Below are 25,102 nucleotides of genomic sequence, written 5' to 3'. Positions count from 1 at the left end.
TTAAATTCTTTTCAAATTTTGATTATAAAGAATACAGAGAGATACTAATTTAATTTTATATGAACACTAATCGTGTATTTGTAAATGCTAAAAATTATTTCTGTATTCTTCTCTATTGTGTTTTACAAATAAAATAATATTATATACTATATTGTATTTACTTTTAAACAAATTTAACTGATTCTGAAACGTTAGAAACCATAATACTTGTAGAAAAACGAAATGTAAAAATACGAAACAGTTATTTGCATTAATGCGTCAGTATAGATCACCTTGTACATCTCTTCGAGAAACTATATCGAAAATTTAAAACGAAGAAGAAACATAATATTTTCATCAGTCTTACCGTGTGACTCTGTAATTGGCTGATTTTTTCGGTCATCAGATCGTGAAAGTGTGGATGAAATCTGTAGACCGAGCCGTCAATGCCGACCGTGACATTGTTCTCCCCCATCCTGTTGAGGAGCGTGGCAATGCCAGCGCTGGCAAGATGAGCCGCCCTCCTCGATACCACAGAGCAAACGTACCTAACGTTCTCGCAATCTTGGTCGCTCACATTTCGTATACCTAATTCCGCTAAAATTTCACGGCAGTTCGAGTATTTACCTTTGGGATCGCTAAAAGAGTAAACAAAGTTTTAATAGAAATCCAAGTTCTACAAAAATCACTGTTTTTCTCATTAATATACGATAAGTCCGGGATAATTCGAATACATTACGATTTTGCACCAATTTTCGATTCGAAACCTATGATATCTGGACTAAAAATTTTTATGCACTTACAAGAAACTTAAAAGTGCGCCATACATTGCACGTAATACCAAAAAATATATAAAATATCCAAAGTGTAATGCATTTTATAGTATTCGCTGTTACAAAACTGTTCTCCGGTATAATTTTATTTTTCTAATTCTGTTCTAAAAAATCTAAATTTCCATGAAGAACCGCAAATCAATAGTAATCTTTTCTTTAAATGACATAAGGAATTCTGTGACGCTTCGATTAAATAAAATATTCGAACTGTTCTGGACTTATTATAATTGTCTTTCGTGATACTAACTTTTCAATTTCGGAAACGTATTTCGTGAAGAACTTGCCGCGTTTCTTAAGATCGGTGGGACACTTGCCGCCGAACAACAAGCCAGAGTCGACGACTTTTTCGAGGACCAACCTCGTCAGTTCACCCATGTACATTCCGGAGATCGTTTTCTCGAACAGCTGTTTGCCCGGGTTGATCGAGTTTCTGTCGATCGAGTGATCGAACTCCGTTAAAATGTAATCGAGGGTGCCCCTTTCGCCGAAAGCACCCCACTCCGTGTTGATCAGCATGTACGGTTTCTCGGCCGCGTAGTTTCCGGTCACCGCGCACTGCGCGTTCTTCGTTCTTTCCACGTAACAAGCGTTAGTGCCCGTGCCTAAATACAATAAGAAAAGAATGAATTAGTATGACGTTCGCCTAAGAAACTTTTTCAAGTGCTTAATTACCTATGTAGTTTGTAAATCTGTTTAAGAAGCTAATGATTCTTAAAACTGAAATTGAATTCTTCAATTCTTCGCAAAAACGGATGGATTAGAACGTAAATTAATACTTTGCACTCCAGTGGCGACTCTCAATCACCAATTAATTTGATACAGCAACATTGTAAAGTATGACATTTACTATTAAACTTTGTACAATGCATCAATATGTGAAATATTGAAATAAAACAGTTTTGTTCCTAGATTTATGTGCGATTTCTCGTCAAGTTAGTTTTAGAAAATATCGTCGGTATCTCATTAGAAAATGTTGAGTATTTCCAGTGAAATGCTTCTGGAGCGCAAAGATTTAACATATTCACGAGTAGTTCTGTATCAAAGAAAATTAAATTACTTTCACGTGTGTTCTTATCTAAAATTGTAATATATAGTATGACCTGTAGGAAGTTGAGATTTTGTTCTTCAACTTTATTTTCATTTTATAAAGACGATTTGTTGCATTTAACAAAATAATATTATTATTGCAAATAATAAAACACTGAAATAAACGCCAGTATTGAACATGTCAAGTAAAGAAGGAAAGAGAGTAATTTGAACTTTGAAGATCATTCAACGCAAATGTGTGACTCGTGTAGTTGAACTAAGTTTTTGAGGTTTTATTTGAGATGATATTAAAAATTGATCAGATATTCGTTTTTAAGGTGATCATTATCCTTTCAATGCTGCTTTATGTAGGAGGAAAGAGAGTACATATTTATCTCGAGGAAGAAATATTGACTTTCACGTTTGAGTTTATGCGAGACTATTCTTTCACTTTCTTTTTTGTTATGTACCTACCAACAATCAATCCGATACGGCAATTCCTGTTTTTCCAAGCGCATGACATTAATGTGCCGGTGGTGTCATTCAAAATAGCGCACACATCGATTTTGACATCCTGTACAAGAAATTGGAATTACTATGAGCGTTCCGCAATTAGTCATAATTACCTGCGCACGCGAGCCACTTTGATTCATGTCACTGTTTCCGAGTTGTATTCTTTCGCAATCATTACAAAATAATGGAACGACTTAAGCAACACGTCACATACTATTAAATATAACAATTCGAGCATAACAATTAATAAATCACAATAATTATTCAAGACAAACAGATACATCGAAAATGTGAAGTAAAGTCTATTTATAATAGACTGTTTCCAAAGTATATTTCTTTAACAAAAAATAGGTATATACTATATTAAATCCTTACTAAAATTGTTACTCTTTTATACAACAAATGAAAAGTCTATCTAAATAACAAATATTATTTCCTACATAATCCTGTGGCGTTTACAACTGTGAAAATTGACTTTCTATTGTTTATTTCACTATTAAGAATAAATATATATGAATTTACTTTCATTTAAGAATACGGTAGAAAACATTATTGATAATTTTCTATAATATATTCAATTATATTATTCATAATTTACATTATATTTTGTCAAATTCATTTTAATCAAAATTCGCAAGTAGTTTTTGTTTTCATATTTGCATTGCGTCCCTATAGTTATCTGATTTAGTTTTAAATTTGTCTCCATATATTATGAAACAGCCTATAATGATGTTCCCTCGTGAGTAACAATTTTCTAGAGATCACTTACGTTTCTTCTCGCTATCGCCTCCTCAAGAAGCGCAACGACATCCTGGCCCACCACATCGCTGCAATTAAAGCCCTTCGTCCATCTAACGAGGTATCCCTTCGTCAATCCCTCCTGCGTCAACGGAAAGCTGAATGTAAATCCCAGAGGCAGAATCTGATCCTGCAGGTTCAGGTCTTTCACGAACAGAGCTAAACATTGGGCTATGTGATCGAAGAGTTGTTTGCCGGTGCCCAACATCAAACTCTGCGGTATCGCATAAATTTTGCTCTTCATGTCGAAGTTCATGCCTTCCAGGGTGATTAGAAGTACCCTGAAGTTTGTGCCGCCTAAATCCAACGCCAGGAAGTTACCCTTCTCTGCAAACGATATATAATTCAATTTTAAAGATTTCTCGTTTGTTTATTTTCTAGGTAGTGGCTAAATATTTTAAAATACTAGAGGAAAATTACTAAAATGCTATTAATGACAATAGTCATAATTACGATAAATTTAGTAATGCCTCTTTTCATAGCTACCATTTGTACATATTCCGTTTTCAAATGAGCAAATCATTAATTCTAGAGAAAAGTTACAGTCCGAATTCACCATTCAAAATTCTCGTTCAATAAACACCATCTCATCCATAAAAATAACGTTTAAATTATCGAAATGATTCTACAATAGACCGAACTGTTATCTTCACTCGCTCTTGTCCCTAACAGAATGAGTAATTAAAGTCAATATTAGTTTTCTACTTTACGTCATACTTGTATAGATTTATCATCATCACGAGGACTCCACAGAATAAAAATTGTATGTTCAACATTCGAGTAGCTTTATATATTTCTTAAATAACATCACGCGTCACAGTAAGGAGTTTCAAACGATGTATCACCACGAGAGCGACTGTTCCTCAACTGCTAAAGAAAAATTTAAATTCCCATACCGGTGCCATTGGGAAGGTCCTGTACATAAGTCGTAAAGCATTTCACAATGGCGTCCTTGTGCGTTTCCTTGGTGAGGCCTTTTTGTATCTCCTCGTCTAGCCTATCCATGAGCATGTGCAGCTGATCATCGGATAGGACTAGATCCTTGCAGATGTCCTTTATCTGCGAGCAAAACGAGCGAAAATCTTATTATCGATCGACGTCACGTAACAGCGTTATGAGAGGACCTTGAACAGTTCCCCAATGTACTATCTATATCGGTGTCGTCCGCGCAGCTGCATATGTTGCATAACTGCACTCAATACTTACGTAGACCATCAGAGAATGGCGGGAGGTGGACGGGCAAAGATATTAAAATTATTTTACGCATTTCTCGGTACGGGGACGTCGAAACGGATTGATAAACAATGCGACACGTCTCTGCGATTGATGTCATATTCCGCTACGGCTAATTGAATTTCTGCTCGTTCTCGTGACGCGCGAACATTTCATTTTCTTCTTTCCCCGGCTACGTTGCGAAAAACACCGGGGAATGAACGAGAGAGCGAATTATCGAGTTTTATTGCGCGGGAGAAGGATCGAGTAATTGCGGTTGATGTAAGGTCGCGAGGCTGTCAGTGAACTGACGTAAGAGCCTCGAGAGAAATAATTGTGCAAATGCTGGGTTGCGGTCAAGCACTCGGGATTATTCTTTCCGCGAAACTTTGTTCCCTTCGGGCGATGGGGAACTGATTAATTGGTCCGATGCGAAATCCTATTGTATCGGTTTCGGTAAACGTGTCGAATGGTTCTTGTGTGGTACGAGATTAATTAAATTGATCAGCTTGGGTAATCAATGAGAATACGCGACGTTTTCATTGTTCAGGTATTTTGCGGGAAAATCAGAACGAAGAACGAGGATATTGGATTTACGTTTATTATTTACATAATTTAGAAAGATTTTAGGATATCTTTTTTCTTCGGCAGAAAGAAGTTACTTGGAGTTTGACAATTTGCGAATATGGTAATTTTAGGTTGACCTTGAAACTGTTCATTGAACTTCATCCAAAGTACGAAGTACATTATCCGACAGTATATTGATTATTAAATATTTGTGTGTTATTATTGGTGCTAAGTGTATTGTATTGTTAGTAATGCTGATATACACAGCTAATATTATTAGAGTCAATTATAAGACTCTATTTTCACAAATATAATGTGTTCTTCAAAAATCATGAGTTGATTTGATATGATTCATACAGAAATGATCATGATTGATAGAGAAAAGAATGCACTGTTGTTTTTTAATTATTAGTTCATCTGTGCAAATAATATTGTAGTATCTAGAATATTTAGGGTAGATTAAAATATTGTAGGATGAATGGTTTGTTGTGCGTGCGTGAGGGCGACCAGGTCGTATTGCGACGGACCGGCGCCGGGATGTTTGGAAAATAATGTGACTGCGTTTAGACAATATCGAGTGGCTGAAAGAATGCGAGGAAGAGTATCTGGAACTGAGCGACTGAACCGTGAGAAAAGTGTGTACGTGACTGCGTGAATTTTGACTATGGACGAAAGATGCGAGTGGGAAGGGTGCAAGGGTGAGAAAGACAGAGCGAATGGGGGTGTGTGATAAAAGCGAGTGGAAATGCGTGCATGGGGACATTTTGGTGAGCGACAGCGGAGAAGAACATTTTTGGTGCGAGAGTCGTGTGTTGTATTTTTTACGTGTTGTCCGTATTGTTTTCCTTATCTTATTAAATATATATTGTTTTCCTAATTCTCTTTTTACTGAAGATCCACATTTTCAATATCATCTAATAGTAAACCACCACACTATAATATTTTACGATAAAATTTTAGTTTCCTTCTTAGTAGTGGTTGAAACCAATGATGTTTACAAAGTCACCACTACAGAGGAGAAACGATGAGATAGAACACCGATGAGGCGCTTGAGTAGAATGTTACTGTCTAGGTCAGCCGCACAGGATTATGTTTCAAAGCTTCATTAATCTAAGTTATCAAGTATGTCCTTTGGGAATTTGCATCGTAATTAACTGTTTCGATCCCCTATTTATAATCTTGATCGCCTTGACTATTGTTAAAAATTCAACAAATATGTAACGAACACTTCATTTATTTCATAAGAATATTAACGTAACTGAAACATCGTATCAAATAAACATTAAAGTGATACATGCTACTCGCGTTGAAAATTGCTACGCGGTCTCATAAATTAATATTCATGACGTAAATAAGGTCACACGTCATGAGTATGTTAAATAAATATGTAGAAGATGAATTATAATCTCCATTCGTTATTCAATTTTGTTTTTACGGAAAATCCAAGATACATTATGTCATCAAAGTGTACCGCTTATGAATAGGCAGCATTAAATTATTATTTTAGTTTATTCTAACTTATTATCAATTATAATTGAGAATGGAAACTGTGTTTAGATCCAGTATATTTACTAGCATTCCCATCTGTTTCATATTAACATCTTTTTTTATTTTAAATATTTCACGAATGACTTTGCGGTGTCATTGAATGATTAAAAAAACTATACTGGAACGCCTAGATTCTGTAAACGATGCGATTCCGAGAATGTATTCGAGTCTGACCGAGTTGAAAGAATGCAAGCGGGCCTTTGTGTGCAGCCGCGTGCGTTTGTGTGCGGGAACCAAGAGTCAGAGTCCGGAAGAATCGCGTGCAACCATACAGTCCGAGACAAAAAGACAATTCACTCATCATTTTTATCTATTTTTCAAGACATTCACAAGAAAATACATATTTTTAACCAATTTCCATAGGATTCTAAAGGTATATAAAACATAGTTTACAAGAAATGATAGTACACTATACAAAAAATATATCTGCAAAATGAACAATTAATTTAATAAAATTTCGTAATGCCTCTTTTCTTTTGTATAACTTCTTAATAAAGTAGAATTTAATAATGCTTATATATGCATTAAAAGAATTTGTTTATTTTCCTTTGAGTTACATTAATAATAAATATATCCCAACACTTTTGATTGGGTTTAAGTCGAGAGAACATGATTGCCAATCTAAAACTTTTGTATTCTTTAAATAAAATATTTTTGTACGGACTTAGCTGTTCGAGTGGGTTCGTGGTCTCTTGAAAAAATAATATTTTCTTCAATTTTAAAAATGAATGTACCTTCAATTATTCACACATTTCCTCCCTTCATTTGTCAACGATTGAGAACGATTTCTTCCTTTCATAAATCGTGAAAATAAAAATTCCATCCATATGAACCATCTAAAGCAAGTTTTTTCTCATCATTAAATATAATTTGCCTTCGCTGCTTTTTCCAACGAGTATTCCTCTCCGCGAACTCTAAACATATTTTTCTGTGGTTGGATTGCAATTTTCTACATTTCAAGTGTTGAGATCGCGGTAAAACACGTGCCACTCTATTTATTTATTGCAACACAAGGCTAGTTGATTAATTTCTCTTGAATGCTTTCTTCGATTTCTCTTCCTGCGCTGTTCTTCCATTCAGAATTTGCTGGATTCTTTAACAAATTTTACACTCCTTTTTGACTTTTATACAACAGTGTTGTAAAATCTAAAATAGAATATTTCTCTATTCGTAATAATAGAATTTCATTTGTTTCACTTTTGTTTAAAGACTTTCTTCGACTCATTTTCATGATTCGATGCAAAATAGTACAGTACGATATAGAAACAGTACAAAAGAATTTTTGTGTTTCGCGCACACTGTAGTGGTAACTGATAATAGATAAGAACTCAACTTTTTTACATATTTTTCTGTTTTCATTTATATACCTTCTTACATTTACGTATAATGGTGTGTGCTCCCTGTAGAATAGCCGAAATAAATATTTTCTTGCGTATGTCTTAAAGAATAGACAAAACAGGTGGATGAACTTTCATTTTGTCCCAGACTGTAAAGAGTAACGAGAGAGTCGAGAACAGACAAGTCTCGTAAAGAATCAAGTATAGTACGGAGCGACGACACTGAATATCGATTTAACGGACGTCCGTAAACGTAACAGAGGAATGCAAAAATTTGTTTGTAGAACCCAGAACTGAACGCATTTTGCGTCACTAAATATTTTTCAGTTCCCAAACCGGAAATTTTCTGCATTTATAGTCGATTAAAGAATCGTAAGTTAAAAACTGAATAATAGATAATCTGACAAAACATTTCTCACTAAAGTGGTAGGAATGTTATTTCATTTCTGTTTTTCTGTTTTTAAAAATTACTTCATGAGAAGAAAAGTTTAATTATACTTCAAATAACTCCTACATTGTTTACAAATTAATAACTATTTTCTCCTGGGAATAATTGTTTTATTTAAACTTGGTCAACTCCGATTAAACTGTAATTGTCTCGACTACACAAGTTTCAATTTTCGTAAGTACCTGCAATCAACTAGTCAAATTAATATCCGAATAAATTAGTCGATAACATGGGTTGCAGGAATTAAATTGCAAATACCTATGCGATTTCTCACTTTTACAACAGGCAGTAAAAAAGATGTATATCCTTTACTGGAAATTCTGTTCTGTGAAAAAAGAAAAAGAAAAAACACTTGAAAAATTCTGGAAACGCTGGACAAATTCCACTGACATTTTTATGCGATCGTTTCATAGTCACTAAACTAAATACCAGTTATTCCATGATTTCTATTATCAATCGTCAAACTTTCAATCATTCTGTATACCTTTTATTATTCATTTCTTCGTATCCCTGTCGAAATCATTAAGTATAACACAAAGTTCAAAAGTTGATAACAGACGAATGACTTGAATAGAATGACTATGTCACAAACACGCATCAGCAGAATTCGATCGTACTACGTAACACCTGCAATTTTTTGCAAACATCTCGAAGAGAAAAACTCGTTGAAAATGTTAATTCCCGCGGCACATTCCAGGATCATTAAAACCCGCAGAACTACTAAAAAAGGCAGAGGTAATCCAACTCTAATAAACCATTGCGTTGAAATTACACGAGTTTCTATTCACCTCGAGTAACGTACTCTCGAGAACAGCATCTTTCACGCGCGGCATCCCCAGCTTTCGTGCCTTTACGCGGTTTCTAATTACCCTAATTGCGTTCGGAAAGCAATCATCACGATGCTATCAACAGTCAGCCAGAAGCCGGGCAAAAAGCTCTATTACTATCCAAATTGAAGGTATCCCCTAATGACGGAATTTCTAACGCAACGCGAAACATCGTGACGTCGTTCAAGAGAAAGTCCAATTCCGTGGAAAGCTGTAGAAATGCATCTCCGTTACCGCGGGAGAGCCGCGTGTTGTTAGCGAACGCTTCGAATGAACTTTGGCTTTGGTAGTTGTGTTCGTTGAACGCACGCGACGTTGTTTCCTTTTTCCGCCGACAACGACAATTCGCGTAAAACGGCGCGTGAACCGCCTCGCGAAAGCGATTGGCTCTCCTCTGTCTGCGGCTCGTGACATCATATTCGGTTCCGAGGAAATCGTGATTGGATAATAGTAAACATGTTTTCGCGCGTTCTCGCGCACTTTGTCCATATAGAAACAGAATGGAGCCTATTGGTGGACGTCTTCTTTTTCTCTACTTTCACTCAACATGTGACAGATGCTTTATCGGTGCATTGTTAAATTGGAACGATTTCGAATGTTGACATTTTTTTATTTTTTAATGTTGACGCTTAGCATGTGGTCGAGTATCTAAGTACTTCACGAAATCGGAAAAATGAAATGTCTAGATTCATTGAACAAAGTTTTGTGACTTTTGTTTTGTGTGTTTTTTCTGTTGTTGTTTAGTAAGTTTTGAACTGGGGTTAATTGCCATTCATCGAATACCTGTTCTGCTTTTATAAGTTTTTAGGTTAAAGAGTTCAATTAAAGTTAATGAAAAAGGTTGTAGTTGTAGTTCTTTTTAGGCGGTTGGATGAGTGTTAATACATTTGTAGTATGGGATTTGTTGTATACTTTATTGTACTGTTACTAGAACAATGGTCCATGCATGTGATTTTGGAGATTAGTGCTTCCAAGATAGAGAGTAGAATATGTATTCCTGTAACTGCATTAATTGACATTGACGTAAATTTTTATCAAATAATGTATGTGAAAATTAATATCTAATTAAATTTAGTGTTAAGATAGTTTTAAAACGTTTCTATTGTTTAAATTTCGAATTACGTACGTGCAACAATGTAGAGTTACTAAGTAAAGCAAGGAAATATTAAGACAGTGTCATCATAGTCATGCCATGAGTAAGGTGCACTGCAAACTGCTGTTATTAAGTAAACCTAACATTAAAGTTGGATATAAAAGTAACATTAAAGTGGATTCGAAGAATTGTTAATAACAGGAACTTTACCGACGAAATGTTTCAATGAATGTTATATGTATTAATTATCTGTGACTCGAATTACTTTTTATATGTGGAAAGTAACTGTTTTATTTAGCAATTCAATTTAGGATACAATATCGAAAGCATAATTTAATCGAATGTTGCTCCGACACTTAATATATAATACTGAAAATGGTTCTAGTGTAATTGATATCGAAATTATCGAAAATGTTAATTGACTTGTAAAAATGTAAATATTAAATACTATCATACAAAGTAATCTAAAAAATGAGTTACTAGGCAACAGTGATTGCATTAAGTTCTATACAGTTTTATCTAATCTATGTGATGATTTATTTAACCATTGTAAACAATTGGATACCAGACACAATAAAACAACCAGCTAATTTATTAGTTTCTTGATTCGATAATCAAGTTAAACGTTATTCGATAACCTTCCTCTTCAAATTGAATATTAAAGACGAAAAATAAACAAACGTTCGTCTAGCCCAAGTGTTGCACTATGCGTACAATCACAAAACAGTGCAAGTGATTATGTATTTCATTAATACTCGAGTTCGCTGCATCTAATTAAGAAAATTAATTAACCTATTTTTCAATCGATATATATGAAGCTTTTCATATAAAATTAATTTATAAGCATTTGAAACGGAAAATGTAATAAAACTCTGAAGTTCGACTTTAGATTAAATTAATCAGCATAATAAACCCGAAAAAAGTATTATTTTTATTTCTACAATAAACTCTTTCGTGGGAAAACAAAGGTTAGTTATTACCTGAATAATACTATTAACTTTCCTAAAAATGTCAAAAGAAATAGTTGAAAGGAAGAATTCTAAAGTTTCTTTAGAAAGAATTCGGGGAAATTGCTTAACTTTCAATGTGTACAAAGAGCTTATATCTGTGTTTACCTTGCCAGAATCTTTCAATGGCCGAGATAATCTGTGTCGTTATAAAAGAGTTGTCTGAATTAAGCCTAAAGAAAATAACTTCGGTACTTCATTCTGAATAATCATTCAACTTGTATAACTATTATAAAAAGCTTTACTAACTATTAATGTTGGTTATGGTTGTTTAGTTTAATAATTGAAAATTAGACTTTAATTGAAAGATACATGACATAAGAAGGTCAGATACGCTGCAAACAAGAAAACAGAAATGAATGCAACGGTCTGACAGACGGTCTATAGTAGTTAACACTAGAATAACTAGATGGATTAAAATGACTCATTCCTGATTCCTTCTTTTATAAGTATTCAAAAGACACAGCTGCTTTTCTGAGAAATTCCTCAATGATTCGATAAGGTAACACACAACCTGGAATCTAACTCAATCGAAATCTTAACAAATGCACTTTCATATTTTCCATACAAAATCTGAATCCTAATCAATTCGATTACTTGGCACTTCTAATATTAACACCCTATGTTCAAAAGCTACTGTAGCTTTAACAATCCAATTAACTAGTTTATATTTCGCTACATAAACCATAAGAGTGCATTTATTGAGATTTTGATTCGTATTTCAGAATGCGCATTAATCGATCAATTTATTTAACGACTTCTCACAAAAATATCATCTTTATGACAATCGTAAAAGCAGAAATTCAAAATGGATCACTTTGACCCATGTGTTAGTTCCAGCGTGAAGAGTGAACCTTTCGTCGGAGAATTTGAATTTCATTTTCTCCTATCCGAGAGCGAACAACGAAAGAAACGGCTAGGCAATTTGGGTCATGACACATTGGCCCGCCAGACCGGATCAATAAACCCGGCGTAAACAGCCCGCATTCGCACACGTGCGATATTCCGGACGAAATCGGGCGTGCAGGTGCGGTAGCGGATTCTCCGCGGTCGCTGGCTGATATCTCGAAGACCTTGGAACCGGTGATGCACGGCTGCAAATCATATTCGCTTATTCTAACGCGAATTGCGTCAACGTAGACCAACCACGGGAATCATTAAAGCGGCTTTATTTCTTTCCTGACGCGCGCTGTCGTTCATAAGTCACCGAACAGTCGTCAACCGGTGTAAACTGCGAATTTTAACAGTTAGCCAACCAAATGGGGAGATTTTTCACGTTTTCAGTTGCTACGCATTGCCTTTTCTTTTGTTCATTTTTTCTTCTGTTATTTAGTAAGTCTTGTACTGGTGTTATTTGCAATTCGTCATATACCTCTTTGCTTTTATAAGTTTTTAATGAAACCAGTTAAATCAGTTCAGTTAAAATTAATGAGAAAGGTCATAGTCATAGTCCCTTTTAGGTATTGGCTAAGCGTTAACGCTTAACCCGTTGCCATATAATATCGAGTCAGATTCGTGAGGAAGTTTGTAGAACGGAAATTACAAAAATCAAGTGTCGCTTAATTAGTTTACTACAGATTCCTAGACAAATTAACTTGGCGAAAACACATCAAAACTAAACGAAAGCAAATAAACCTAACATTAAAAGAAATGTCTTTGCAAATATCGCACATCTAAATTCTCCTTAACACTAGAACAACTGAGCGTTTAACGTGACCAATATGTAACCTTTACAAAAGTTATAACAATACACTTTTTTCGGTTTTCTTATACATTGATTATAACGTTGAAGTGAAACTATTTATTTTTCGAAACATTTCGGACATTAATGCTTTTAAGAGATTAAGAGTTGCGAAATAAGAAAACTAAAACCTGTTATTTTGATGGGTGCGGTAATTCTAGATTTAAATACAAAAATAATATAAAGATTATAATCAAAACAATACTACAAACAATTACAAAGTCACCGTAGTATGTTTCTAACTACATTCTGCATAATATCCCTTTAACATACCCTTTGTGGCCAACGAAACATACGAGTATTCAACGGTTTACCACCAAAGTATAAAGGACCACGAAAATTAATTAGTAGCAGAAATGACCAGTCCATTAAATGTTCCAGGAAGACTAAAAAGACAATGGCCAAATGACCTAGAGGGGCCTGTCTTTTTAATCTATATATACTAACAAGTACACGAGCTGTGTTGTAACAATGATGCATAGACTTCCCACGCTCATGTAAATTCATATTTTCGTACAAATCGTGAAATAGAGAATTAAACATGAATTCATCTCTCTCTGTTAACCTTTTGCACCAGAACATTTTTGCCATGGTGAATAGTAAACTTTTTTATTTCATCCATCAAATCAACGACTAAATACTGAAATCAATAAAACACGGAACATGCAACTAAAGTTTAACTGTAAATTTAAACAGTTCGACCTTCAACGCAGTATATTGTTGGTGGACCTGTGAGGAGTACTTCGAGTGCAAAAGGTTAAGTCAATTTCTCTCTACAAAATTTATTAATATTCATAATACGAATTCATAAAATCATATTTGGTGGCACTTTTTAGAAAAATTTTCTAATGGTTAAAATTGATTTTCGATATTTAGTACTTGACATTTAATACTGTTTTATATAAAAGTATTTATCAAACTTTGCTTTTTTGAACGTTTTCTTAAACGAAGTTTAATAATCCTTTCGATTGCGAGGTTACGAAAACGCTTATTGGTTTAATACAATTGAAGTTCTATTATCGAACCAACTGTTGATAAATCCTAGCTCCATTTCACGACTTACATAATTTCATGATATCAACTCGCTGTTACGCCTGCGTCGAGACGATTGTCCGATGGACTCGCAAACGGGAGCATAATTCGTCCGTTTCGATCTGACTGTCGGTGGTTTCCTTCAGCCGATCGAATGTGGAGCAAGTATTAATAACGAGGCGTCACAGAAAGGAAAGAAATGTAGAACGATAGCCGCCGACGACGAGCAAATTACACATGTCACGAGGTTGGAAAGTTTAATTGATAACAGAATGGGATTCCCGGCACGCATGTTTTATGCGTCTCTCGCGTTTTTCACGATGAGAGAAAGGGGGAAAAGGTCACTTGCCTTTTCTACCGGTTCCCCAAAAGTGAAGGTCGATTTCAAACCTGATCGAACACAGGACCGGAGTCTCAAACTTGCATTTGATCCATAAATGCAGTCGCGTCGTTAATTTTCGTTTTCAGTTTCATCGTCCCAGATTTTGTCACAAGAATGAAGACTGCTATCTGAACTGTACATCTTTAAATTTATTGTTGGCATTTCATACTAAATGAATTGTTATCATTAAATTATAAATTTACAAATTTATTTATGCATTTAGATTATAACGTGAAGATCAAAAGTATAATAAAAAAATCTGAAGAATCACTTTAACAGGGAAATGATTGTGTGCATCTATCTTTGATAGACTGGTTCTCTAATTAGAATACAAGCCATTTCCCACCATCTTTCGTCTATGAAATCAGTGTTTTCAATTAAAGTGTAAATAACGTATTGAATGAAATACAGTGGATTACGTGTTAACGTACGTAGTATTTCTGTTTGACGTCAATTTTTGTAAAGTAGTTCGTGGAATTATAAATATGCATAAACAGCCAAGAACGAAATTGCAATTTGAATTTTAAGTTACTGTAATCATATTTTTCTCTGGAGACACGGCAGTAGCGTACAAAACGTGAGAATATTTTATTTCCTTGATAAACTGTGTATCATTGAAATTTATAAAGAGAATCGCTATAAGAGAAGCGATAAATCATTTATGACGAATCAGAAGAAATAAAACACTTTCCATTTATGCTTTCTATAATCTCACACTCCTAAAATATAATACAGAATTCACTGCTTTCTAAATAATAAAAAGATAGAAATCCTCCGAATAGTATAATTCCATTCTGTATTCGGAACAAATGTTCAGAATGGTATTCGAGTTAGTAATCTCGAGAAGATGGAATCGCGTTTTTGATGGAAATGCAGACATATCCGCTCAGCATACAGCCATCTAAATTTAGTACAGAATTTAAACTCTCCCTGTCTTTGGAAACTCTTATTCTGGACTCCAGATGGAATCAATTTCGTGACCAATTCTTCGTGCAGCTACTGCAAAACTCTAAATACCTACAACTCGTTTAATTCTCTTAGTCTATAGAGAAACGTCCTTTCTTCGATCTACGTCCGACCACCATCAATCATAATCAATATGTGTCCCAAGTTTAATTCTCGATCGCTTTAAGCCGTGAAAAGCAATAAGAACACACGCCTGTCTGTCAAGTTCAAGAGTATTCTAACAGCTACTTACAAGCAGCTTAGCGTGCATTGTCGTCGAAGACACGGTTTTGCGTAAGAGTTAAGAGTACCGTGATAATTGATGTTTTTTAGATCTCTTATCGCGATCAACGCGTCGGACAGCAACGGAATTCATTTGTATTTACACGTAACGTTTCACCGTGCGATAAACATTGCTCCTAGATTATTAGTTCCAGATAAAACTACATACATCTTAATACCGCAGAAACCAAGTTCGACAGCACGTATTCAGGGTCACGCAAGGTCGACTCGAGCATTCTCTAACCAACATTCTCAACTTCTTCCATTTTATACCCGCGCCGACCTCGAACTCGACCACATCATTGACTCGCGTATCGGCAAAAAAATGATTAATATTCATCCAGATATAAATTACAAATTCACTCTCCACGTGCGAGCGAAAATTAGAAGGCATTTTCGCACGCGTCGATGGAGGTTCGACCCGCCCGAGTCACGGGTTCAAGCCTCTCGCGTTCCCGAATACCGGTGCTCCTCGTCTAAATGCTAATCGGACGATTAGAAATCAATCCGCGGCATTTTACTATCTAATCCGATGTAAAGCCGCGCGATCGTTGCGTCACCTACTGCGACGAACTTTCAAGACCAGCCGGTGAAAACGCGCCGCGAATCGTACAATACGAACGCGGCCGAGTCCCGCATTTGAATTTCCCGCCAATTCCGCGCCGCCTTTCTCCGCTGGCTGTGGCATTGATCTGGCGGTGACGTCACCGACACACCCGCCTGCCAGCCAATAGGACCGTTTTATGAATGAATGGTATAGTGCATGCACGTCGGGGACCGCATGCACGCCGGAGGAAGGAAACGTGCAAAGACCGATGCACAGTGATTCCCCTTTACGAATGCACGTGGCGGAATTCACGAGCGGCTACATTGCTCGCGCCACGGTTTACGCAATGCTTTCTTATGCAAATGTATGCGAACGACACGAGTGGCGCGGTTTCTTCCTCGTCGGGAGACTCATTTAGGGTCTTCCGTCGAGAGACCTCGAAAGAGTACCGCCTTAAGAAAGGAAAAAAAAGAAGAAATCCTCTAAACATCCTTTCAGCGGCTGGCTAGAAGGAACCCCTCTCTGTTGACACAGTTCAGGGACGTAGGCATATATCCGGGGCCACGAAAACCCGTTCTCGGCTCCATCCACGGCAGAATTCACGACGTCGATCGCGAGGCAGTTACACAACCGGGTGTAGCTAGAGTGTCAAGGACGAGTGGCAGACGAAAACATTTCCGCAAGGCGCGACAACCTCGCTGCGCGGAAACATTATCCGTGGTTCTATCGTCGCGCGCGGCTCGCGGCTTTTCCTTTCGCGAGGCCTCGCCGATCGGCAGAAACCGGAATCGTTACGCACGTGCACCGGTGCAACACGTTGCGCGGGCTCATACGCTGCCAATGTCGGGCGTCGTTACTTTAGATCAATATCAAGGCTCCGAAATGGTTCTGCGGTTTCGTGGGTCGACACAAAGCAGGCCTTTTGTCAGGCTCGATGGACGAATCAGGAAGGAACGCGACAGATAGCGCCGGGAAGACTATGACTGAGTGAGGGGGGGGGGCGACGTAGCCGTGTGAAATCGCTCCAAGTAGCCGTATCGCCGTGACAAACGCGATTTGAATAGTTATCCGCGAAAACCGAGCCTCCTTATCGTCGACCAGTCAACTCTCCCCTGGAATCCCTAGCCGTACGAGACATTTTTCGTCCGACGTACGCGCGTCTCACGCCGGAATTATGCCAGCATTTTATCGATCCCTGATGTGTGAACATTGACACTCCGCCGTGGGCCGGCATCGAGCGTGCCACTTTTCCTTGTACATCACAGAAACGGCGGTCACAATCGATAGCGAAACGTGGGATACCGATGGGTGTATCGGGATCCCGCCATACAGCCCCAGCACTATAACGAAACAGCCGCGAGCCCAGCGCAGACGGGCCGACAAATATTTCGAAACCAGACCAGTCGGTTATCAGTCGATAATCGGGCACACGTCATATCTTTATCACCCGGCCGACTCGTGGAATTCCTATCTGAGATGATGCACTGTCCAGGAATCCTTTAATTAGCTGCCAATAGCAATGACGAACTGTACCGTTCGTGGAACCAATACAGCGATCTTTTACAGGCATCGTGCGTGGGTTAGGTACTAACCCGAGTTAGCTACCAGTTAGCTACTATATGATCTAGCGTGGGTCTGCTAACGACTCCATTCCACAAAAGCCACTGAATTCGCTTCTCCCAGCAGGAAAGTAGTCTGTCATTCTCAGGGCCGTAAATAGTCCTCTATAGGTCTTTGTTATCCGCACCTCGTACCACTTAATAGTGTCCTTAGTGCACTTAGGGGATGCCGTTAAGAAAGGGACAGGTATATCTACTCTAGCAGCCCTTGGACTCCAAAAGGACTCCAAAAAACGCTTCTACTTAGCACCCCACTGTTTTATTAATCACTGTACTTTGCTCCACTGACGGTACAACAGCATCACGCTATAGAGCACACTATCGTGCACGTTTTATAATCAACGACACGCGAGCCCGAAGAAGAGACTCATCACCCCTGCGCGTCCACTGGCCTCGCTTGCGATCGAGCGAACACGAGAAGACTCGTAGCGGAGGAGGAATCCTTCTAACGTGCTCCGTTGTCCCTGCTGCTCGGGTGCGCGATATGTAGAAAAGGAGGACGTTATAAATCCGAACTCGGAGGCCGTGAACGTCGTCTCACCTCTGGCTTGATCATATCACTGGTGGACAACGTCGTCGTCTTCATCGTTCTCCCCTCGTCGTTGCACTCCGACCTGCGACCCTCTAGAAGCTTCGTGTTTGACGCGTGTTTTTCCCGTCCGGCAGTGTGGAAGAAGGAGAGGACGTGTCCGTTCCCGTGATAGCTAACAACGGGATCCGGTTCTGTTCGAAACGCGTTCGACGATTCTTTAGACGCCTGCGGGAGGTTTGCACGCGCGCGTGACAGACACCCGACTGTACAGTACGTGTTACTCCAAACAGTTCTGTGCGATTCACAAGCCACCAGCGTACCTCACGAGTTTTATATCGCGACTGGTGGCACGGCGGCGCCAGTTCCACGCGCGTACCTACACTTCCATGGACGAACGTGCGCTCCGAACGGATGGTGGGGCAGAAGGAGGCCATGCAGGAGACGAACGGGCCACTGACGGATCCGCCGTGGTTCTCCCTTACCGATCGAGAGCCAACCTTTTCTCACCCCTTTCGTGGAGGGAAACTTCGAAAGTCGAACAACCATCCCTTCGCTAGAGTCTTAACTTCTTCGGACTTGGCGCAGATTATAACGTACTATGTTTCGTTACTTCAATATCTAACAGAATATTGAAACTCAGAGAGGCTAATCTTCACTTCGAGTTAATTTCTATTAAAAAATTAGTGTACTGTCACTATTTTATTTGAAATAATGTTGTTACTAATGGTGTACTGAATAGCGGTCCATTGTTGTTAGATATGTGGATATAATTTTGTACAACAATCAGATCTGAAGGGGTTAATGTCTTTGGAAAGATATAATGTTTCTTAGATGTTTTGTGTTTATTGTAGAGCTTCGTTAGTTCTTGCAAATTCGAAGTGGAGAATTTTTGAGGCTTTGTCTTTGTCGTATTTTGAGATTATTTTGATGGAGTTCTTGGTGATTTACGAGTGACGAAATTTGGTTTCAGAGCGTCGTTAGAGCTTTATTGGAGTTGTGGAATAATTAATGACCAATTGTAAGCTAATTGGGGGTTATAAGGTTTGGAGTTCAATTTTATATACTGACGAAAAGTATCATGATATTGATTGAAAATTACTATAAAAGTAAATAATAGGAATGTTCAAGTTTTCGTCTAATCCTCTTTGTTACATCCCTAATAATACCAAGTAATGCCAAAAAGATTCCCGCCCACGATATAAAATCGAGCGATACGATATCTAAAACCCATTAATTTTAGGGATTTATACCAACAGATAAGGCTTCGTGTATTTAGCAAAAATTAGTTCACTCGTTGAGGTTACATTCTCGTCTAAAAGGAAATCAAACAAGGTTTATTAGCATTATCCATTTGCAGTATAATGAAGTGTGCTCCAAATTGTTTTATCTTGCATGTCGCCATCTGTTCTTTTCCTCCCTTTCATATCTAAATACAATATACATAAAATCACGATTCTTAATTCTATTTCATCAGTTAATAAATTTCCCTTCAATTTCAGCTTCAAGTCTTTTTTCAATGTCCTTTTTAAATGTTTGTTAACGATAAAAGTATATTCTGAGTTTTTAAATCCACCCCAAATCTTAAGAACGTTCTCTGCAATGCCCTTAAGCTATGGTGATAAAAGGTAGTAAATTACTCAAGTTTATGGCTGGATTGCTCCGGGCTCTACGTCGTATATTACGGCACTGAATCGTACCGTGATAGTGGGGTTCTTGGCAAATGGTGGGGGCTCGTAGAGGGGTTAACTTCCCCTCGACCGTACAGTTCGCTGTGACCGAAACTTTATCGGTGAATGTGCCGTGCCCGACATGGAGGCTCGTCCTCCCAAGGGCAAATGGTCATTCGATTCTACTACCACTGATTTGGCATACTGGTTGCATCATGCAGCACAGCTCTGTTACGCAGGTACACGCAATCTTCGCGATTTCCTCGTGTCTTTTATTAAATACCCTTACGCACTTGGAACTACCCCTTTCACTAAGGAAACTGGTCCGTTGTATTTTCCTGGTCATTATTACCTTTTTACATCAGTATTTTGCATTTCCTGGTATCTGATGAAATTTTCCAAGTTATGGATCTGTGAATCACTCCTCGAATGAAATCCTGGTATTTATAACCAGCTTTTCTTTCAAGTGTACAGTTTGGTAACACTTAATGTGTTCGTTCATTTATTTATTTCTTTGCTCCAATAAATGTGAAATTTTGACTGTATTTTGTTTAATAATCTTATAAATATTCTTTTACGATTTTATGAGTTTTATAATCTTTCGAATAAAATATATGTATTTCTACAATTATTTGTTAGTGGCATTTACCAGTTTAAGGATTTTCAAGAATATTTCAGTATGTAATCCTTCCTTATGTAATCCAGTATGTAATCCTTGTCCAAACTTTCCACACATTACAGTAAAACGTGTATTATCTGTCCTCACTTCTCCGATTCTTATTTGATCTAGATAGAGCGTACAACTGTAGAATTTAATGATACAATAAAGCAATTAATGACGTACAATGTTTAGAACATACTTTATGGGCGAGTGCAGGTACATTATTTATTAAATCGCAAAATGCAACAATTGGAAACGTCGGGAATTCATCATATATCATTCGGAACCGTCAAGATTAGTTGGTTTGATTAAACACTAAATTTTGAGTGATTGAGTGTACGCGAGTGATAAAATACGAACGATATCAACTTCGAGCCCACATTTTTATCATTTGTTTCGTTACTTGCGAATAAAATTTAATCATGATATTTGCTTATATAAAATAAAAAGATACATTTTTGATTAAAATAATCAATAAGATTTTCGAATTTTTTTACAAAAAACAGGATGTGCAATTTCTCTACATATGATTCGACAGATTATTCACTTAAATTTTATATACGCATGCAATTAACTTATTACAATTCAAAATTCAAGATTTTTATACCGCCATATTATAAGTCAGTCATTCGTACAGTGAAATTCATCTTAGATGATGTAATTCACATTTTAACATTACTTTGAATCTTTTGGTCTCTACGAAACAATAGCGTAGTCTTCATATAATTCTCCTATCATTTCGTTATCGTTTGATCCGAGAATAAAAAAAAACTTCTATGTCCTACATATTTGACATTCTCTGCTCGAACTATCCTCACCAGTGTGCTCTAATTATCGACATGAATTGATGTTTGTTTCATTAGTGTTTCCCGTCGCCGCTGATACAGAATTTAAATAGTCACGCGATTGTACATTGTGACGATTTTAAAGGAAATCAATGTCTTTGCACGACAGTTCCTCTTATCCTCTAGAGATTATCGTTTCCTCGAAGCACGCGATATATTTCCGTCTACCGCGTCCTTCGTCGAATGGCTTACGCTTCTCCCGCTGCCAACATTAAAGTACAATGGTAAACACGAGACCCGAGGGACGGAAACGTGAACAATTCAGGATCGATCACGGTTATTTGATTCCCGATCGATTCAAGCAACTGTCGGGCGCTATTCTGCATAAAATCATTAACCCTTATACTACCAACCAAAATATTTTCGTTCGTTCGAATTGCAGTGTGATAATATTTTTGTATGAATTCTTTTTATTCTCAAAGCGTAAATCAACGTACATGCATATGTTTATCTAACATTTAATATTTATATATCAATATATTTTCAGTAATTAAATAATATTTAATATTTATATATCAATATATTTTCAGTAATTAAATCATATTTAATATTTATATATTAATATACTTTTAATAATTAAATAATGTTTAATATTTTATATATTTGTATATATTATCGAATGTATTACTTAATAAATATGACAAATGAGGATTAAAGGTAATTTTTGCAAATTGTCACGATATATAACAAATTGCCAGAAAAGAGATATAAAAATTCCTCCCCCGTTACTAACGTAAGGGTTAAACAAGCAACAAATCGCGGAGCAATTCCGCCGAGTCACGATTATTACCAGCTCGTTCGTGGAATCTGTGATATAGACGGTGAGTGTTAATTACTCGAATTGCAACGTTTCACCTTGAGGAAGTTGGGATGAACCTTTGGAACGAAGATCAAAATGGAAGTGATATTACGCGACGAAAGAGAGTATTGCTTAATTCATTCAAACAACAGACTTTCTAATTGAGTTCCGAACTTTATAATCGATCTTCTATTAATCAGGACTCTAAAGATCGTAGTACTAATAGCCCAATTATAATTGAAAAATGTTTGTACAAGATGAATCAGAGTAAATTCACAAAAAAGTTTGCAGAAATGCATCAATATAAATTGTCTAGAAAAACAAAAGTTGAAAATCATGAAAAACATTATCACACGTCTTAAGTGAAAATATACTTTAAATTATATACAGTGAAATTCAATTTTAAATAATCAAAATTGAAATAATTCATGCAACATAAATTTCCTCGGAACAAAGTTCATCAACCTTCTCTATTTTTCTATTTCCCTATTTTCCCCTTTTCAGAAATATTACAGAAAGTTGTCTGATAATGTATTCGTGTTACTATCTCGCGGAGAGTAAAACGATCTGGCAAGATTGCTCCGTGTATATAGCTGCGGACATATGACAATTTACGTTACTTTTAAAGTAACCAGATGTTCAGTGACGTATGACCGAGAGATTAAGCGGAAACGTATGAGCAATGTCATCGCCAAAATTGCATCGGTCATGATGAAACTGGCGTCTCGCGTGTAAGTACGCAACTCGGTGAGTTTAAGGGATGACGCAATGCACAGCGCCTTCAACGAGGGAATGAAAGTCGCCGCGCGATTGGTTCGTCGCGAGGGCTCGAACGGTCGATCCCTCTTGCTGACGTCACCGACTTCATCTGGGGAACGCATGTCGGCCACTCCGTGAGAACACGTGGCTTTTTCAATGGACCGCCGCCGGACCAATACACGGAAATCCGAAGTCGCGGAAACTCCCGAGTTTTCATTCGTCGAAATGAAATTATCTGATTCTAATTTGTTGCTGATGAGATTAACGATGAAACAAAATGAAATTAATTCATTTTAATTCATTATTTTTGTTAGAATTTTTTATTTTACGATGTGTATTTGTCAATGGTAAGATTAGCGATGAAATAAAATGAAATTATTGCATTTTAATTCATTATTTTTGTAATAATTTTTTATTTTACGATGTTCGTTGGTTGATAATGAGATTAGCGATGAAATGAAATGAAATTATTGCATTTTGATTTATTATTTTTGTAATAATTTTTTATTTTATGATTTTTATTTGCTGAAGATGAGAATAGCGATGAAATGAAATAATATTGAATGTTTCTTTCTCCTTTTAATGCATCAATAATGATAAAAATGAAAGCTGCTTTCAGTCACTTTCGACATTCATGAATAAACTGAGAGCACTTAAGCAAATTCAGGTTTCTGCAGTCTATTTTAGAAAGACGAGAGTCGAATGCGAATCGCTTGTTGCTGGAGATTTTTTAAGTACACTTAATGTAAAGCAAGAAGTTAGTATAAGTTGTGAGAAGTGTTGAAGGATTTAGTAACTTTTTTTAAAATTTTATATATACAAACTTAGGCACATGTGTTATTCATATAATTCAAAACAAATGTTTTGAATTATATTGATTTAATGTGGGAAGTTTTAATACCAGTGATATATTTTGATATCATTAATTATCTTCTTTATTTTTTTAACCATCGAATGATGAAACTGTTATTTTAAAATATATTTGATTAGTTACAATTGAGTGTACAAGATTATCAGAAAATTTCGAGGAATAGGATGATCAACATTTTTATATAACAACTCAATATAATCGGGATTCAGTTACAGAGTTGTGTAATAAATAATTATCAGTTGTTGATGATAATGCCTGATACGATATTATCTGAATGGTCGAGTTTGATGAAAAATTTAAATCGTATTGAGATCAAGAACTGACAGTCGATAAATTCGACTTTTTACAATCGCGGCAGAAAAATCCTTTTTTCGTTCATGACTTATCAAAGGATTACGAAGCACTTATTGGTTTCATCCGTTACTTTCTAGCTGGTCTATGAAAGTAATATCAATAAAGATAACAATGTGACTGATAAAAGTAACGTGACAATTACTCCATAGTACTAATGACGACTCCATTCATACAGTGTAAATAAATAACGCTATTGGTAGCATATACTATTTTAGAGAAAGACAAATAATTGGACTATTTTTTAAAAGAATTTATAAACAACCCAACTTTTACTTTAATAATTTATATTAAAAAAATTAATTTAATATAATACTTTCTTTTTAATGAGCGAATAAAATAATTATTCACTTTCTGTATTAACAAAAAATATAAAATTCTAACACGTATTAACAAAGTAAATATGATTCCTTAGAAATATTGCGAAATTATATACCAAATATAATCGTAATTTAAAATTTTTTAAATGAAATCATTTTTTTTCATATGTCTCTTGCAATGTAAGAAGATATCAGGCCATACGACTTTTTGTCTCACAGTTTATTAAACGTGTTTGGTCAGAATATGATAAGAAATTCATTATGTTTATGCAGCAACGCATTAATTCTAATTATTCTTTGTGTAACAAAAAAGGTTCGTTACGCAATTTTTTATAAATATATAAGAGGTATTAATGTTGATATTTCTTTATGATTCAAGGCTGATTGCACTGTTCAAAATGACGATAAACGTGAAAAATGATGATATGCAAAAAGATAATATCTATTTGGACGAAATGTATATGCATATCGTTTTCGTTGATACATCGGTAACGATAAAAACGTATGAACCTTTCAAGAAAGTCCTTTTTGTACGTCATGCCTGCAATAGATCGCGCTTTT

General features: G+C 36.3%; 1 protein-coding gene across 4 annotated transcripts in view; it reads right to left on the bottom strand.

Annotated features, from left to right (window-relative positions):
* Hex-A (Hexokinase A) overlaps positions 1–25,102 on the bottom strand; it is a 50,461-nt gene that overhangs the window by 3,058 nt on the left and 22,301 nt on the right. For 3 of the 4 annotated variants that reach the window (XM_076373190.1, XM_076373189.1, XM_031988979.2), the window contains 5 exons: positions 4,046–4,208; positions 3,121–3,476; positions 2,313–2,412; positions 1,060–1,414; positions 347–617 (listed from right to left, as the gene is read on the bottom strand). In XM_076373190.1, the coding sequence (XP_076229305.1) occupies positions 347–617; positions 1,060–1,414; positions 2,313–2,412; positions 3,121–3,476; positions 4,046–4,208 (1,245 nt within the window). Of the gene's footprint in view, positions 1–346; positions 618–1,059; positions 1,415–2,312; positions 2,413–3,120; positions 3,477–4,045; positions 4,209–18,277; positions 18,634–25,102 lie in introns of those variants that run through there. The other variant, XM_076373191.1, reaches the window with a different exon arrangement.

This window comes from Nomia melanderi, chromosome 13 (genome assembly GCF_051020985.1).
Source record: "Nomia melanderi isolate GNS246 chromosome 13, iyNomMela1, whole genome shotgun sequence".
NCBI classification, from domain to species: Eukaryota; Metazoa; Arthropoda; class Insecta; order Hymenoptera; family Halictidae; genus Nomia; species Nomia melanderi.
This window is presented reverse-complemented; position numbering and strand designations above follow the sequence as displayed.